This window comes from Balaenoptera physalus (assembly GCF_965194825.1).
Source record: "Balaenoptera physalus genome assembly, chromosome: 1".
Lineage (NCBI taxonomy): Eukaryota > Metazoa > Chordata > Mammalia > Artiodactyla > Balaenopteridae > Balaenoptera > Balaenoptera physalus.
The window spans coordinates 182,884,292-182,899,232 of record NC_138882.1 but is presented as its reverse complement, the minus strand read 5'-3'; the positions used below and the strand labels follow the sequence as shown (position 1 = coordinate 182,899,232).

The 14,941-nt window shown below is 47.3% G+C and overlaps 1 protein-coding gene across 1 annotated transcript in view; it reads left to right on the top strand.

Moving 5' to 3' along the window:
- Window positions 1–14,693, top strand: part of ACTL8 (actin like 8) — a 75,505-nt gene extending 60,812 nt beyond the window's left edge. The window contains exons 2-3 of the mRNA XM_082433110.1: window positions 2,594–3,010; window positions 4,694–14,693. Of these exons, the coding sequence (XP_082289236.1) occupies window positions 2,594–3,010; window positions 4,694–5,443 (1,167 nt within the window). The 3' untranslated portion in view covers window positions 5,444–14,693. The remainder of the gene's footprint in view (window positions 1–2,593; window positions 3,011–4,693) is intronic.
- Window positions 14,694–14,941: the final 248 nt, after the last annotated feature.

The following is a 14,941-nucleotide window of genomic DNA, read 5'->3' as shown; positions in this document are numbered from 1 at the left end:
GGCAGATGCAACTGCTGCACGGAAGCTGAAGTAGAGCAAATAGCTGGTGGAGTGACAGCCCTGGAATGTGGCCTCTGGGCTGAACTGCTTCCTGGGATGTCTCTCTTGCACGAGACACCCACGTGCATCCCAGGTACCAAGTCTGCTGAGTGTGTGACAATTTGCATTCTGCAAGGGGATTTCATATACCTTTCATTTGTCCCCACGTCTACTGGGTTTTCTTGCTTAAATTTTTTTTACTTAGAGTAAAAGTCACTCTTTTTACTGTATGGTTGTGAGCGTTTTGACAAGTGCATACAGTTGTGTACCCACCTTCACAATCAGAATAGAACATCACCCCCCAACGCTGCCATGCCCCTCGTGGTCAGCCCCTTTCTCCACCTCTGGCTGCTGGCAGCCACTGATTTGTTTCCTGTCTTTATAGTTTTGCCTTTTCCAGAATGTCATATGAATGGAGTCTTACAGCATGTAGCCTTTTGAGTCTGGCTTCTTTCACTCAGCTTAATGCATTTGAGAATTATTCATGTTATTTTGTGTATCAGTTATTCCTTTTTATTGCTATTATTCCATTGAATGGAGACTTGTCTATCCCTCCCCAGCTGACAGATATTTAGGTTGTTTCTAGATTTTGGTGATTATGAATAAAGCTATTAAAAACATGTGCATGTGGTTTTTGTGTAAATGTAAGCTTTTGTTTCCCCAGGGTAAATCCTTGGAGTAGAAATACTAGGTTGTATGGTAGGTATATATTTAATTTTCTGAGAAGCTGCCAAACTGTTTTCTAAAGTGGTTGTACCCTTTTCCATTCCCACCAGCAGTACATGAGGGTTCTGGGTCCTCCATCTCCTTGCCAACACTTGGTATAGTCAGCCTTTAACTTTAGCCATTCTCACAGGTGTACAGCCGTCTCTCATTGTGGTTTTAATTTTCATTTTCCTAATGACTAATTATGTTGAGCATCTTTTCATGTGTATATTTGCCATTCCTATATCTTCTTTTGTGAAGTGTTTAAACCTTTTACCCATTTAAGAAATTGGGTTATTTTCTTATTGTTGGGTTTTGTGAGTTCTTTACATTTTTTGGATGCAAGTTCTTTATCAGATATATGATTTGTAAATATTTTCTCCCAGTCTATGGCTTGTCTTTTTATTCTCTTAACAGTGTCTTTGGAAGAGCAAAACTTCTTAAATTTGATGAAGCCCAATTTCTCAATTTGTTCTTTTAATGGATCAGGCTATTAATGTTACATCTAAGAAAACTTTACCTTATCTGAGATCACAATGATTTTCTGCTGTGTTTTCTTTTAAAAGTTTTATAGTTTTAGGTTTGATATTTAAGTGTATGATCTATTTTGAGATAATTTTTAACAAAGTGTGAGGTATGGATTAAAATTCATTTTTTTTTTGCTTGTGGATCTGCAGTTGTTCCCTACCATTTGTTGTAAAGACTCTTCTTTCTCCATGTCATTGTTTTCACACCTTGTCAAAAGATCAGTTGATATTTTTCATGTGGCTCTATTTCTGGACTCTCCACTCTGTCCCATGGATCTATGTGATTATCCTTTCACTGATACCACGTTGTCCTGGCTACTGTAGTTTTATAAAGTCTGGAAGTCAGGCAGTGACCACACCTACCTTTTCAGCATGTGGTTATTATTCCCCTCCCACTTTACAGATAAGGAAGCTGACCACAATCATGATTAGATGTCCCGCTTACAGCCTCCTGTATATAAATCGTTCGCTGCTCAGCACATACTCAAAACCCATATCTTCTCATCAGCCTGGCCTGATGTTCAGAGTGTGGTCTTTGGAATCTGGTTTGGCTTTAAACCTTGGCCCTGCTTTTGTTAGTTGTGTGTGGCCCTGGGAGAGTAACTTTAAGCTCTCTGTGCCTCAGTTTCCCTATCTATAAAATGAGTGTAATAATGGTACCCTCCTTATAGATCGTGATGAAAATGAAATGAGACCATTTATGAGGTCAAACCCTATGAAATTGCTGATATTTGATCATTTTTGATGGACACGCATGATAATTTTGCATGGTTCAACCTAAAATCCAAGTGTTCCTCATAGCAGTAGATAGATGAGAGGGTATGTACTCCTGAGCTGGTAGCCATAGCTGCCGTTGTCATAGTCACAAGTACTACCGCTGCTCCTGCTCTTACACTCTTATTGTGGAGGGCAGTGGTCCCCGAGGCTGATGGTTTGTCTCCCATGTGTCCTCAATCAGGCAGCCAAAGTCCACCAAGTAGTTCCTATGTGACAAGCTTCTTGCTAGTCTGCAAATTGTAAGTGGGCCTCTGGGAACAGAAGTGCCCACCTGGTACAGACGAGTGTGCCAAATGCAGAGGGAGAAGCTTGGTGGGAAGTAGTGGGGAGGTTGGCAGGACTTCCCAGGTGGGGCCTGTTAGGTGGGCTCTACAGGATGACTGGGAGTTTGGGATGGGAAGAACATTCCAGGTGCAGGTTATAGCTTGTGCAAAGGCTTGAAAGGTGGACGGGCTCAGGGGAGCCTGAGGTTTGATTCTGGGGTGGAGAAGCCAATGGTGGCTTAGAATGGGTTCACAAATCACCCCCATCCTTTCCTTCCACAGGTGGCCCTACTTTGCCATACATCCTTGAGGAGCCGAATCGAGCAGACCTCTCCCACCTCTGCCTCCGCCATGGCTGCAAGAACCATCGTCATCGACCACGGGTCTGGCTTTCTGAAGGCTGGCTTGTCGGGGTTCAATGAGCCCCAGATGGTCTTCCCGAGCATCGTGAACTACATCCCTTGCAGGGAGAACCCCGGCCCCAGCTATGCCCGGCGGCGCGTGAGTCTAGGCATCGATATTTGCCATCCCGACACCTATAGCTACCCCGTCCACCGTGGCCGTGTCCTCAACTGGGAGGGTGTGGAGCACATCTGGTCACTTGTCCTAGAGAAACACAGGCTGGAGAACGAGGACTCGCCTGTGATGGTCACAGAATTTCCCCTGAGGGAGCGTGCAGACCGTCAGAAGACCCTGGAGGTAAGGTCTTCTCAGGGCTGCCCTCACCAGGGAGCAGGGAACAGCCTGGCACTTTGTGTTCAGACAGGAATGGGCATCAGGAACTCTGCTTTCTAAATAATTTGCCCCACGAATACTTACTGAGTCGCTAGTGTGTGCCTGGCACTTGTGTTAGGCGAGAGGGGGCTCACAGAGGCTCCTCCGGCAGAAAGAGACACAGCAGGTAAAATGCTCTGTGAACAGGGTGCTACCAGGGGTGGGAGGGACACTGGATACTCATGGATTCCATAAATGTTCACAGATCATATTCTGGCCCTCAAAGAGCTTATGTTCTGGGAGAAGACTTGACCATGAATAAGTTAACAAATAAAAATTCCAGATAGTAATCAGTTCTAGAAACAAAATGAAATGGAGTGATAACTGACTGGGGGGGAAGAAGGGGAGTCCCTTTGAAGAGGGTGATCAGGGAGGGCTTCTTTGAGGAGGTGATTTCTCCCAGTGAGGCTGGAGCTCAGCAAACTAGGGAGGGTGGCAAGAGGGAGACAGGAAGGTGAGGTTTACAGGGGCTGGACCTCATAGGCCTGGTAGGCTATGGGATGTGGTTGGATTTACTCTAAATCAAGGGTTGGCAAACTATAGCCGGTGGGCCAAATGTGGCCCACCATCTGTCTTTATAAAGAAAGTTTTGTTGGAACATAACCACGCCCACTCATTTACATATAGTCTATGGCTGTTTTCACACTGCAACAGCAGAGCTAAATAGTTGTACAGGAACTACAGCTTGTACAGCCTAAAATATTTACTGTTGTAGATTTGCTAGATAAAATACATGATAGATTTGAAATTCAGATCAACAGCAAATAATGTTTTAGTATAAGTATGTCTCAAATACTGCATGGGATATACTGAAACATTATTTGTTGTCAATCTGAAATTCAGATTTAATTGGGCATCTTGTATTTTTATTTGCTACAACTGGCCTCCTGAGCCGTTTACGGAAAATGCTTCCCAACATCTGCTCTGAGTGAATAAGCAGCTCCTGGGGGGCTTTAAGTGGGGGTGGGGGAGTCATATTTGATTTTCTGTTTGAAAAAGAGGACGTTGGCTTCTATTCTATTTGGGGAATGGATGGTGAGGGGACAATATTCTGAGAGTGGGAATGGAGGGAGGTCCCTCCCACTGAGGGGAGAAGGTGGACCTGCCGGGGCCTGCAAAGGCGGGTAAGTGGCCAAAGGCTACAGAAGGGTGGGCTGTTACAGCCTTTCTGCATCTGTAGTGTCAGAAACTTGGGGATGCAGCACTTGTTTCTTCTCTCATCTCTTCTTTCTTCTGAATAAATCGTTCAGGCTGGAAATCTGGCCCTTGACCATGGCCGCCACTCGTGTCCCCACTGCTCACATAACCAGGCACCTCAGCGCCCTTTCTCACAGGCCGAGGTCTCTTCCCACCCCTCCACCAAAATGGTCCTCTGAAAGGCCATCATCAAGCAAGCTCCCAAGGGCCAATCTGGCTCTTCCTAATTCTCCAGAGCCCTTCCCTTATCCCCCAGCGTGAGCTCCAAGGGCCCAGCCAGTCCCGGGAGGACACGTCTGTGCCGACTTCAGCTTTGTGAGCAGACGTGTAGTGAGGTCTTGGGGAAAACAGAAATGGATCGGGGCACTTTGGGAAAAATTCCCTGAGTGTCCATCTTCTCCCTTCTTGCAGATTATGTTTGAGTTACTGGGTGTCCCGTCCATCCTCCTGGCTGACCAGCTGGAGATGTCCCTGTATGCCTCTGGCCTCCTGACCGGCGTGGTGGTAGATTCAGGCTACGGCCTGACCCGCGTGCAGCCTTTCCATCTGGGCTGCCCCTTACGGTCCAGTGCTAAGATGCTGGAATTTGCAGGCCAGGATCTGTCGGCCTATCTCTGCAAGAGCCTCTTTAAGGAAGATTACAGTCAACACAACCTGTTTCAGCTGGATACAGTGGCCGCCACTCAGATGACCAAGTGCTACGTGCCACAGAATCTGGGGGAGGCACTGGACTTTTGTCAGAGCCTGCCGAGAGGCTCCGATGAGCGTAACTCCTATCAGCTCCCGGATGGCACCCCTGTGGAGCTGACCCCCATGCAGCGGCTGGCTCCCGAGATGTTCTTCAGCCCCGAGGTGTTCGACCTGCAAGGGCCCAGCATCTCCCAGGCCGTCCTGGATTCCATCGAGACCTGCGAGGCCTCCATGCACCCGCTGCTCGTCTCCCACCTGATGGCCTGCGGGGGCAACACCCTCTATCCTGGCTTCACCAATCGTCTGTACAAGCTGATCGCTGATCATTTCTCCTCCACCAAGGCCACCATGTGGGTGGGTTCCAACAGGAACTTTAGTGTCTGGCTAGGAGCGTCTGTAGTGGCTCATCTGTCGACTTACAAGTCTAAGTGGATGACCAAAGAGGAGTATGATGAGAGTTTCAAGCTGTGACGGGCTGGCTTGCTCCTGGAACCCAGCTCCCATCAGATGGGCATGGGTGGATTCATTTCCGCGAAAGGGGCTGGGCCGGGATGGGGTTAGCTGGCTTTGGAATTCAAAGGTCATGAGGGATTTTTTTTAGGTTCTAGGGTTTTATCTTGTTTCAGGAGTGGAACCCAACCCATGGGAGGACAGGGTGTCATCCCTGGAAACCTTCCAGGGGGGTGGTCTGTCACTGGGATGGGAGCGGCCAGCTGCCATCTCCATGCTTAATAGCTACTTATTTGTCCTGGCATCTCCCTTGGGTTGTCCCCTTCTTTTGGTTGAGTAGGTTTTAACTGGGGCAAGAGAGAATTATTTTTGAGTAGGGGATAGGGAGGGTGGGGATGGGGAGAGTTGACATTTCTAGACCCATCCTCTCACTGGCTGGGGAGGAGTTGGTGCAGGTAGCCTGGAGTGCCCTTCCGGCCCTTGGGCCCCTGGCCAGGGTCTTGTTTTCTATATGCAAATAAACAACTTGTTTGAAAGTGCTGGCTTCTGTGATGGATGGGGGTAGGGCGGGCAGTCCCTTTGGAGGGACCCAGGGAATGTGAGTATGTGAGTGCCAGGGTGGGGCCAGGGAAGCCCCTGCGGACTTTGGAGACCTGTGAACAGTGGTTCCCACTGAGCAGAATGGATGAGGGCCTGGAGCATCCTTCTTCCATTGCCACGTTCTCCCCATTCATCCCGCACGTCCCAATACTCTGCTGAAGTTTGCAGTTCCTGTTAGTGTAATATTTATTCAGTAAATATTGGAGAACTGCTATGTGCCTGGTATTATGCTAGGCACTAGGTGAAAAAGATACATGAGGTTTCTGGTTTCAGGAGATTGTCATCTGCTGTGAGGGCTCAGGCGATAGACAGGCAGACCTGGGCAATGATGAGGGTTCAGTTCCAGATCACTGTGATAAAGCGAATATCACAAAAAAGAGAGCCCCATGAATTTTTTGGTTTCCCAGTGCATATAAAAGTTATGTTTACACTAGACTATAGGCTATTAAGTGTATAATAGCATTACATCTAAAAAAAGTACGTGCCTTAATTTAAAAATACTTTATTGCTGAAAGATGCTCTCATCTGAGCCTTCAACAAATTGTAGTAGTAACATCAAAGATCACAGGTCACCATAACAAATATAATAATAATAATGAAGAAGTTTGAAAGATTGCGAGAATTGCCAAAGTGTGATACAGAGACATGAAGTGAGCAAATGCTGTTGGAAAAGTGGCGCCTATAGACTTGCTCAACACAGGGTTGCCACAAATCAGTTTGAAAAAAAAGAAAAAACACCGAAAAAACCCCCACAATTATTTGTGAAGCATAATAAAATGGAGCACGAGAAAATGAGGTGTGCCTGTAGGGAAATCTATTTCAGATGATGAGGAATAAAATGAATTAAATGTTACAAGGTCACATGATCTGAGTGGTGGAGGGATGCCTATTTTGGATGGGGTGGACCGAGATGGAGATTGCTGGCGACCACTGGTGACTGTGCCCCACTCCCTCCTCAGCACATTGTGAGGTCACGCTTCCCAGTGTCCTTGTAGTTAGGTAGGGCTGACCACACATAGGTTCTGGCTAGTTCAGTGGGTGCCTGATCCTTAAAATAGCCCCGTCAGCCTGTGGGATGCAGTGGATCTAATGGGGGAGGGGCAGAGTAGCAGGTGGAAGGAGGCAAACTGACTGAGGGAGCAGAGCCCGCTCCCCAACCTCACCGAGTCCCACCAACCTGCACTGCACTGGGACATGAGGAAGAATCTACTATGTTCAGCCACTGGGCTTTGGGGATTGTTACAGCAGCTTTTTGCTTATTCTAATTAATACAGAGAAAGGAGTTCTAACTTACTATTTATTTAACAAATTTTTTTTTCTGGTAAGCGGCAGAAGTTGGGTTCAAATCCAGTCTGGGATGTCAACCACTTTGTTATACGGATGCTTCTGGAAGGGGCTTTTGGTTCCCTAATGTTTGGTTCCCATCTGTCCCTTAACATTAGGGAACCAAAAGTATAGTGGGTAGAGGATTGACGCCCAGGGAACCCTGATGTTCCAGGAATAGGAGGGAGGATTTGGAAACCAGAGTCAAGCTCACCTCGCCTTTGACACATGAACCATATTCTCTCAACCACATCCTTATCCCCGAAATTGAGCCATCAGTGGTCCCCAGGGGCAGAAGTGGGGCCTAGAATGCCCCAGAGATTTGGAGTCAGACTTGAGCCCTGTCAGTAACGAAGCTACCTTGGGCTTCTTCTGAGTCTTCTCTGAGTCTCAGGTGTACAATAGGGAGTAACACTTTCTCCTCTCAGAGGTTTGGGGTTGAGAATGAGCTAAAATAAAAGATAAGTCACTTTGAAAACTAGAAAGTTCATTGAAATAAGAGATATTACTTTAAATTTTATAATTTGATATTTCTCTCTTACTAATCAGGAGTATTAATAGCAACAGCAGCCGCTGTGCCTTGTCGGACATTGTGGTGCTTTACAAATGGAATTGCATTTAATCCTCACATGCACACTGTGAAATAAGTGATCTTTGTCCCCATTTACAGATAGGAAAACTGAAGCTTAGAGATGTTAAGCACCTGCTCAAGTTCACAATCATGCTCAAGCTAATAATGGATTGCCAAATTAGGAATGGATTCAGCATTCCTGGAAGAAAACTAGACTAAAAGTGGCTGAAACATATTGGGATTTTTTGTCTCAGGTAACAAGTAGGCAGTCCAGTGGAACAGTGGTATAGCTCCATCATCAAGGACCCTTCTTTTCCACTTTTAGTTTGTTGCCTCGTTTCACAAAATAGCTGCAGTAGCTCCTGGCATCACACCCACATTTCCTGCAGGAAAAGGCAGGTTGAAGGGAGTGTGCCGTGTATCTGTCTATGGGAAAGCCTCATCCAGCTGACTTCTGCTTATGTCTTATTACTTAGAAGTAGCTGAAAGAAACAGGAGGCAGATGGGCATTGGGTGAGTTAACCCACAGCATCTGTCCCTTGGCAGAGGAGGGATTTGAACCTAGCTTTATCCATACTAAGGCCCATGTTGTTATGCACAGTTCCAGACCACCTTCCCAGTTTTCTGGGCCTTGTTGGACCTCTTGGCCTGAGAGATGCAGATGTGTGATTTTTCCAGGCTTGGGTGAAAGCTGCTTTTGAGTTGCAGTCAAGGTGTTGACATGCCAAACAGTAATCTTTGTGCTTCAAACCAGCTTATTTGTGTACTCTTGAGCCTTAAAAAGCAGAAGTGGGGAAACACAGAAATGAGTATGAGAGAAAAGAGGGAGCTGGAGAAGAGATGGGCAAGGGGTATTTTTTTTTTCTTTCCTTATTTAGCTCCGGGCAACTGTCATCAGAACTCTTTTTCTCATTTTATTCCGAATGTAACATTTAACCTTTCTGTTCAAGCATCAAATCTGGCTGCCTGGTGTATAATTACGAACTTTTCTTCACTTTCTTCCCCCTCCCCCACCTCGAAAGCTTTTAAAACTCCCTCGCTGGGTACCATCTCTCTCCTCCGACTTTCCAATTAAATTAAAAATAGTAGCTCCGTGGGGCTGTGCAGGGCCATCAACCTAACATGGAACTGCTGGCACGCCAGGCCTGGCAGGGCAGTGAGTGGTGCCCAGAAGATGCCTGTTGGCTCTGGCATGGTCTGACAGCTACTCTGAGCTGGGGGAAGCTTATCCTCCACGAGGGGTCCGGGGCTGCCTGCCAGGGGCAACCAGGTACAGGGGGGTGGGAGGCAGGGTCTTGGCAGCTGGGGAAGGGGCTGGGTGGAGCTGGCAGAGGGGACAAAGGGAAGGCCCCCCCAGGCGGGCCGTTCACAGCTGTGAGGATACAGTCCTGCCAGTTTCTATTGCCAGTTTCTGCTGGGGCTTGGCACCCTTGTATTTGGGTTTGGGTGGGGTTTGGATGCCCAAGTTTCCTGAGATAACCCTGATAGAAGCTTTAGGTTCTGCTGATACAGAGAACAAAGTCAGCGTTAATGCTGAGTACCCTCCTGGCTCTAGAAGAGACTTTCAGTGTTTCTCCCACCTCTGTGTCCCCTTTCCCTAGAGAGGCAGATGCTGAAATGGACAAAGGATCATACTCTGAAGCCAGACTGTGTGGATTATCATTCTTGCTGTGCTGCTTTCTAGCTCTGTTGCCTTGAAGGAAGTTACTTAACCTCCTGGGCCTCAGTTTTCCCATCTGTAAAATGGGCCCAATAAAGACACCTACCTCAGGGTGGTTTTGATGATTACCAGATGGTTTTGATGAGTTAACCTATGTAAAACACTTAGCAAGTGCCAGACAAATAAGGATTAGCTATTATTACATCTGTAAACACCAGCCTCTCTTGATAAAGTCCTTAGGCAAAAAACCTGGCTTTTCTGTTTATTTTTACTTGATCACATGCAGGTAGGTGCTAGTGATACAAAACATCAAAAAGTGCTAACTTCGCAGGGGAAGGCATTGTAGGGTAATTTAGTGATGGGGCAGAATCACATTCTATTCACAAAGGTATCACAGGGATGGAGAGTGGCTGGCTACAGGGAGAGGCAGTCAGCCAGAGGGGTCTTCTGTAGGAAGTGATGCCTGAGATGACTCTTGCCAGAGGAGTAGGACTTAGCACATGCTCTTCCTTTTGTTTGGAATGGTTGTCCCTGCTAGCAACCTGATGGCTGCTTTTGACGACCTGGTGTGGGGTTAAATAGATGGAACACTTAGAATGGCTGGAGAATGAGGGCAGTAGGGAGTCGGGAGAGATGAAGGTGGAGGTTGGTAGGGCCAGCTCTTGAAGGACATTGAGTGTCACACCAAGGAGTGAAGACGTCATTCTGAGGGTGATGGGGAGAACTGTCAGAATTGGAAGCAGTCATGACATCACTTGAAGAACTAGAGCTCTGGGTATAGCCTGGACAATGGTCCTGAGAAGATCTGACCAGAGCAATACTATAAATTATGAAAACGTGCATTCCATTAGACTCTAGGATAAACAGTTTTTATGTTGTCCAGGACCTTGCTTCTCTCTGAAGCTTTAGATTGGGAATTTGGTATTGGCAATACTTGGAGTTGTGGTGGGTTCGAGGGACCAACAGATCTTCCTGTCGGCAAGCAGGTGTCTAGTTGTTGTCAATTTTGGAGCACATCATCCTGGATGACGGCAGGAGAGGCAGCCCCCAGTGTGGGGCTTGGGGAGAGTCATCTCCAAGGTGAGAGAGTGAGATGAATTCAGGTTGAGAGCAAGACATGCCCTGTCCCTGTTGGGACATCGGTGCTTGGCTCCATGTACTTTTTCAGCACTGCAAATCTCGGAACAGCTCCCTGGCTTTTCACTTCTTTCCAGCCTCATTCGTGATCTCCTCTTCCAAGAAGTCAACCCCTGCTGAGAAAGAAGGAACCGTGGCTGTCCTTTCCTAAGAGCTCTGATGTCAGAGTCAGACAGACTTGGGCTTGAATCTCTGATCCCCCCTTGGATGCTGTGTTGCCTGGGGCAAAGGAGAGTCCCTCTTTTTGGTTCTATTGCCTCAACTGTGAAGAGGTGATAATAGTATAATAGTACCTACCTCACAGGGCTGATATGGGGCTTTAAGTCATTTATTCATTCAATGAATACTTATTAGGCATCTACTCTGTGCTGAGCCCTTTTCTAGGCTCTGTTAGATTGAAGAATGTTTCTAAAGTGGCTTAGTACAGTGCCTGGGACATAGTAGGTGCTCATTAATGGTTAATTTTCTCCCTGAGTCACTCATCTGTAACAAAAAGGCCAGGATCAAAGGCTCTAAGAGCAACCAACTACATACAGGCATCGCAAAGCCCACGTACTGCTGGCAAACTTACCTTTTCATCCTGTCCTTTTGATGAACTTTTCCACTAAGGTGTTATGACCTTGATATACAACCACTCTCAGGGATCTTTGGAGTTTTAAAGCAGCCCTAAAATCAGAGTGTGAGAGGTGGGTCCAACTCTTTTCCTTAATTAAGGCAGAATTCATTGGAACTCATTGCCTAAATTCAGGCCACTTCTCCTGAACCCCAGTTCTGTGGCTAACCCCTCAACTATTAGCTCCCTCCAGGGAGAGAGCGATGCTTAACCCAAGAACACTGGTGGGGTTGAAGACACAGATTCATTTTGAGTCTTACTGAACCCCAGTTGGGTGGTTGGTGCTGCCCAGGACACAGAGGACAGACCTGATCGCCACTGTCCAGGATTCCATGAGGGGTGGACAGGGGAGCCAGAGTCACCTCCTCTGTAACCCTGCACTGTAGAGGTCACCATCTTGAGACAGGACTCCAGGCCAGCAAACCAGGCTCCCGGAGGGCGTGAGGGAGCCCAGCGGCACTTCCTGCTGGAGACATTTGGCTGGGGGAGGGAGTTGGCCATAATCTGTGTTTAATTTCTCTGGGGCCTCCATTATAAATTCCATAACTCCACCAGTCAAAACATGACTAATTCCTGGGACTGCAGCCCCCGCCTGGGAGTAGAAAGCCCTGCGCTGTTTTTGCTGCCTTTTATCACCACTAATAAAGGCTTGGCAGTCAGAATTTAGCTGCTGCGTGTGGTTTTCTTAGCATGTGGGTTTCTCCCCCTCCCCCCACAGGGTCGCTATAGAATAAATGCTTGCTTGCTGGGCTGGTTTTCTACCAGCTTTGTAATATTCCCAGTCTGAAAAGCTGTGGGTTTGGGGGAAGTTTGCAAAGAAGAGGCCACAGTATTCAGGGTTAATTGGGCCTTTGATGATTCTGACAAGGGCAGGACACTGTGATTTATAGAGAAAAGAATGGGTGCATTGAAAGTAAATAGAGCAAAATTGCAGGTGTGATGTTTAACCTGCTGACTCATTCCCTCACCCAGCCAGCTTAACAGCCCTGTGAGAGTGGGCTGTGCAGGCAATGCCGCTTCGCCCCTACTAGCCCCTGCTAGCGGTGCTACCCTGGGCAGGTTACTTAACCTTCCTGAGCCTCAATTTCCTTATCTGTAAAATGGTTCTGATGAGTCATCAACCCTGTCTGTACTATAGGGTTTTATGTGAGTATGCACTTAGCGAAGTGCCTGGCCCATCAGAAGGAGGCCAAGCAAGCAAGTCTGGGGGAAAAAATCCCCTATGGTCCGTGCCATTTTATCTAACACCTTAGTCATTACATATTCATTAAAAATGTTCCCCGAGGGCCTTGCTAAGGTATTAGTTTGTAACCTTTGCCATAAGCAACCAACTTGGCTTTCACCTCTAAAATTAGAACCTGTTTCTAACCTGCCTGGCCCCCTACCTAGAGTTAAGGTGGTCTCATTGAAGGTAGGAAGTGGTCGATTGGTGGAGCCTTAGCTGCAGGGAATCAGTGGGGGTGTGTGGATGGAGGGGTGCGTGTTGAGGGCTGGCCCTGCCTCAGAAGAGAGGGGTGGGACAATGGGGCCAGGGGCCAATGATGTTGAGATGATGAGTCTGGGTGGTGAGCCCTGGGAGGGGCCTTCCAGTGAGTGAGAGCCAATCAGCAAGGAGCTGTAAGGGCTAAAAGAGCAGTTAGAGAGACCTGAGGTTCAGCCCTGGTACTGTCATTTTCTATGGGTGTTAAAACTGCATTCCAGCTTGGCTGGGACTTGAACCCAGCCAAAACTCAGATTGGGACTTGAATCCATGGTCCCTGACTTAGGAGGGGACTTGAACCCACAGTCTTTTAATTGAAACCACTCACCTGATGTCAGGACTTAGAAGCTCAGGTTCTTTTGTTTCGTCACAGAAAGAATTCAGCGTGAGGCAAAGCAATAGGTAAAGAGTGACTTTATTAGCATAGGATGCTTGTGAGAGATTCAAGTGGGCAGGCAAGGGAGCGCAGCCCCAAGACCGAAGAGGGATACGTTTTTATAATCAAAGAAAAAGTGGAGAGGGGAGAAGACCACCTTCTTCCTCATTCTTGGGCAGATGTCAAGGCTTACATCATTAGTTCCTTCTTTGACCCTATATGTCTAACCGGGACTGTCATGGCTATTTAAATCATATGTATATTAGCAGAAAGGTGGTGATATATACTAAAATATGATAATTCATCTCAGGTTTTGGTATGATGTCCCCTTTCACCTAGTTGTTTCCCCTTTCACCTATATTTCTGTCTAGGCTACATGCAGAAATGCTATTCTTCAAGGACAATTAACTCCCTGACTTCATGTAACAAGATTCAGACTCCATAACTATTGTCCTGTGTTTTAACTATCAGGGTTTGTGGCTTGAGTGTGCCTGGTGCTTGAATGCACCTGGTCTTCCTTTTAGGTAGTGTAGCTTGTTGCTAGGTTACTGGACTCTTTTTCTTGAGTGGTCATTAGTTTACAACAGTCTCCCAGACTCCCTTAAAATTCCCTTTCTGTCTTTATCCCCTAGTGGGATTTATAACTAACTATTTAATTATCCTACTCTATTCCTATGAGTGTGACCTTGGGCTGAACTTCACACTCCTCATCTGTAAAATGGGGATTATAATAGTACCTACCTCATGGTGTATAGAGGGTTATGTGAGCTACTGCAAGCAAACTGCTTAGCACGGTGCCTGGCATATAGTAAACGTGCAATGAATGTTGCTCGCGCTTGTTGTCGTTGTGATTGTGATGGTGATAGTTATTATTACACGTCTCTGCAGCTGCTCTAATGGGGGGTGCTCATTGGCATTAACAGCCACCGTTGTTGTTCTGGGGTTATTGGCCATGCCATGGGGCTGTGAGTTTGCTTTCCAGGTGTGGATGGACCCCGTAGGAAGGCTGACTCCCTCAAGACTTGCCTAGCACATCTTAGACCAGCCTCAGCAGAGCTGGCCTTGCACCCACCTGCCCTGAGGTGGTTAACAGTTTTAATGTGAAAAGCCTCTTTTCTTCTAGCTTCTGGGGGATTAGAGTGAAGAAAGAGAATGTCAGTGTCAACCAAGGGCGCCTCTAAGCAAAACTGTTGACCTGGTGGCCAAGACCTTGAAAGTCAGATTCACCTTGGATAAGCTGGATTAGCAGTAAATAATCTTGCTGTTGTCTCTGCCTCCAAAATATGTCCAGAAACAGCCACTTCTCACCCACTCTAAAGCAACCACAGCAGGCCATCCTCTCTCACCTGGGTTTCAGCGAGGAACTCCCACCTGCCTGAGCGCTTCCAGCTTTGCCCCCCAGGCAGGTTATTCTCCACGCACATGGTGGCCGAGGTGAGCCTGTTAAAGATGATGTCACATCACACTCTACTTGGAAAGGCCTCCCTGCTTAAAAGCTCGCCATTGGCTCGCATCTCACTCAGAGTAATAGCCAAAGTTCCCGCTGTGTCCTACAAGCCCAGCTGGGTGTGGCTCCTGCTACACTCTGACCTCTCCTCCTCTCCCTCCCTCCCTGCCCTCCAGCCCCACCGGCCTCCCCAGTGGCCCTCGATCTTGCCAGGTGTCTGACCCAGGCCTTTGCCCTTGCTGTTCCCTCTGCCTGGAGCGTCCTCCCCAGACATCTGCTAGCTCATTCTCTTTCTTCTTGACTACCTTACTA